The sequence below is a fragment of the Monopterus albus genome, unplaced genomic scaffold (genome assembly GCF_001952655.1).
Source record: "Monopterus albus unplaced genomic scaffold, M_albus_1.0 scaffold26.1, whole genome shotgun sequence".
Lineage (NCBI taxonomy): Eukaryota > Metazoa > Chordata > Actinopteri > Synbranchiformes > Synbranchidae > Monopterus > Monopterus albus.
In genome coordinates, this window is record NW_018127906.1 from 3,883,198 (window position 1) to 3,886,282 (window position 3,085).

Sequence of the window (3,085 nt, forward strand, 5' to 3'; positions counted from 1 at the left end):
CTCCCCATCACACTGGACTGTTGACCCCAAATACTTAAACTCCTGCACCTTCTTGACCTCAGCCCCCTGTAACCTCACTGTTCCACTTCCCTCCCTCTCGTTCATACACATGTATTCTGTCTTACCACGACTGACTTTCATTCCTCTTCTTTCCAGAGCAGACCTACACCTTTCCAGGTGTTCCTCCACCTGCTCTCTGCTCTCACTACAGATCACAATGTCATCCGCAAACATCATTGTCCACGTAAATTCCTGTCTGACCTTATCTGTTAACCTGTCCATCAGCATAGCAAACAAGAAGGGATTCAAAGCCAATCCTTGATGTAGCCCCACCTCCACCTTGAACTCCTCTGTCTGACCTACAGCACATTTCACTACTGCCGTACTCCTCTCATACATGTCCCGAACTACTCTGACGTACTTCTCTGCCACTCCTGACGACATCCTCATACAGTACCATAGCTCCTCTCTCGGCACTCTGTCGTACACTTTCTCTAAATCCACAAGGACACAATGCAGCTCCTTCTGACCATCTCTATACTTCTCCATTAACATTCTCAGAGCAAAAATTGCATCAGTAGTGCTCTTTCTGGGCATGAAGCCATACTGCTGCTCACAGATATCCACTTCCTTTCTTAGCCTAGCTTCCACTAACATTACCCCTTCAATTTCCAACTTCAAACTGATCACCCTGTCTGACACTCTTTTCACCTCTAAAACATTGGCAGAAATTAACACCATCCTGTTGAATAAAACAACTGCTATGGTTAAACACAGTGAGAGTTAACAGGACAGCCCAGGTCCAGCTGTTTCCTAGCAGTGACGAAGAGGGTTCTCAGCCTTATTGGTCCTTATGGTGCCATTTAATTCGAAAGACAAAATCCAAAGGTGCTGGTGAATGAACCGAGTCACTCTTGTTTGTATTACACAGAAAACAGCGTCATTAAAAACGGAAACCTGGGCAAACGTTTAATTCATGTTGAGTCGTATTTAGTCTTGGTTCAACTGTTAGCTTTAGTAAAATCACTCATGTTTTACAGACCTGTCCTGTGTAGCTTTACTTGGGGTTTCCAGACGATATCCAGCAGTCTGCGCTGACGATCGATCTCTTTCTCGTAATCGATAACAGCTTTTTCAAAGACCTCGAATATTTCGTCAATAGCAACAGTTAGTCGCTCGTTGATAAACCCTCTCAGATACTGAATTGAAGACATCGTTGATTTGTTTCAGCTTAAATATTTATCGGAAATACGACAACTGTTTTCAAATGACTCCTCATCCAAAGTTAAGCATAATGGCATCTTTGTTCCTTACTTCCGCAGGTGTCACACTGTGAAGTTTCCGGCAGTGAAAATAGGCTCGTTCGAGATGAACTGCGCTTCGCTTTGGAAGCGGACGACAGTAGGTAGTGGTGACCACGATCGGGAACAAAAATCCGCATTCAAGCTAGACAGTCAGTCATGTTAGGTTCGTTTCATTTGTAGTATTATATGGAGTTTTCAAACGATATCCAGCAGTTTACACTGATCGTTCTCTTCCTTGTTCACGCCAACGTTTTGTTTTTAAGGGTTTGAATATTTCTTCTTCGGCAGCAGTTAGTCACCCTCACTCTCTCAGTTTAATTGAAAACATTGGCGATTTGTTATAACCGAAAGATTTAGCCGGATGTGGCCTGCGGGCCTTGAGTGTGACACATTTGCTGTACTTCAAATGACCATTGATGGGGCCTAAATTCATCTTGACCCTAACAGTATTCGGGCCCGGCTGAATTGGGTCTAAAATCGGGCCAAATCTGTACAGTGTCTGCTCGGCTTTACAACGAGACTGAATGAGAGACTTAGACGGCCCATCAATGTGGTTTTGGCCATTTCAGTGAAAAACCATTGTTATACCCCAGTTCTTTTACTGGACAGATACGAGTAAATAAGGAGTCTGTCTTTCTTGATTTTAGTGCTGGTTTATTTACTATATATATAGTAAATGAAATGGCCAAAACCACATTGATGGGCCGTCTGTCTCTCATTCAGTCTCGTTACTATATATATAGTAAATAAACCAGCACTAAAATCAAGAAAGACGGACTCCTTATTTACTCAGATCTGTATGTATGCATGCATGTATGTAGGCATGCATAAGAAGGAGTACAGAACACAACCCAGGGCTCCCTCCGTCAGACAAGCCGCTGGAGATGAGACCAGGAATGAAACAAACACCCGGAAACACAGAGCCTAATACATATACCAGTTCCAGGCTAACCCCTTACACAGACAGCTGTACAAACATCAGGAGCTGGAGCCAGTGTGACGTCTCCTTCTCCTATCTAAAGCTCTGCATGCTTGGAGCAGCTGGACATAACAAAATGAAGAATTCCATATGTGTGTGTATATGTTTGTGTGATGTGTAACTAAAACATCCATTCAGACATAATTCTTACACAAGATTAAAACAAGAAAACAATTGGTGTCATGGCTTACTGCTAACCTTGAAACAACTCAGACTTTGAATCTTACTAAACTGCATTACTAATGTCTAATAATCTAATTTATTAATTTCTAACACTATACATCCTGTCACAATATGAATCGCAGTTCCTGAATTCTTATGAGTTTGCTGTGTTTTTGATGTATAAGTTGTTTATGAAACTTAAGAATTGACAGAATAAAAGAAGAAAACGGATCAAAAAGTGGAATAGAGTAGAAGGTGAGAGCCTACAGTGGATGATGTCACTGCGAGTCGTTATCATCCGCTGTAGGTGAGAAGCCATTTATTGCAACACCTGTGGGAAAAGATTTTATATGACATCTGAATTGATTAGACATATTAGAATTCATATAGGTTATATATTGTATGCTTGCAAAATGTGGGGGAGCTTTCAGACTGAATTGACAATCCACATGAGAAGAGCACACACTGTGAAGCCACAACTCAGTGTGTCTCAGTTGGGAAAGAACATAAGATGACCTACAAAAAGTAGCCTGACATTTGTAAAATCCATGTGAGAGGATTCAGTTGTAGTGGTTCATGGGCAATACAATAATTCTTTTTTTTTTTTTTTTTTTTTTTTTTTAATTTTTTTTTTTTTTTT

At 41.1% G+C, this 3,085-nt stretch overlaps 2 protein-coding genes across 8 annotated transcripts in view; one reads left to right on the forward strand and one right to left on the reverse strand.

Annotated features, from left to right (window-relative positions):
- Positions 1-3,085, reverse strand: part of LOC109957295 (zinc finger protein 501-like) — a 28,201-nt gene that overhangs the window by 10,274 nt on the left and 14,842 nt on the right. For 2 of the 5 annotated variants that reach the window (XM_020595053.1, XM_020595052.1), the window contains exon 1: positions 1,043-1,235. The exons of 2 other annotated variants lie outside the window; for them this stretch is intronic. In XM_020595053.1, coding sequence (XP_020450709.1) covers positions 1,043-1,214 — 172 coding nt within the window. In that variant the 5' untranslated portion in view covers positions 1,215-1,235. Of the gene's footprint in view, positions 1-1,042; positions 1,236-1,314; positions 1,655-3,085 lie in introns of those variants that run through there. One more of the 5 variants, XM_020595054.1, reaches the window with a different exon arrangement.
- Positions 1,320-3,085, forward strand: part of LOC109957303 (endosomal/lysomomal potassium channel TMEM175-like) — a 13,781-nt gene continuing 12,015 nt past the window's right edge. Inside the window, exon 1 of one of the 3 annotated variants that reach the window (XR_002274530.1) lies at positions 1,320-1,401. The gene's annotated coding sequence lies outside the window, so the exon portion shown is untranslated. Of the gene's footprint in view, positions 1,468-3,085 lie in introns of all 3 variants that reach the window. The other 2 variants (XR_002274529.1, XR_002274531.1) reach the window with 2 other exon arrangements.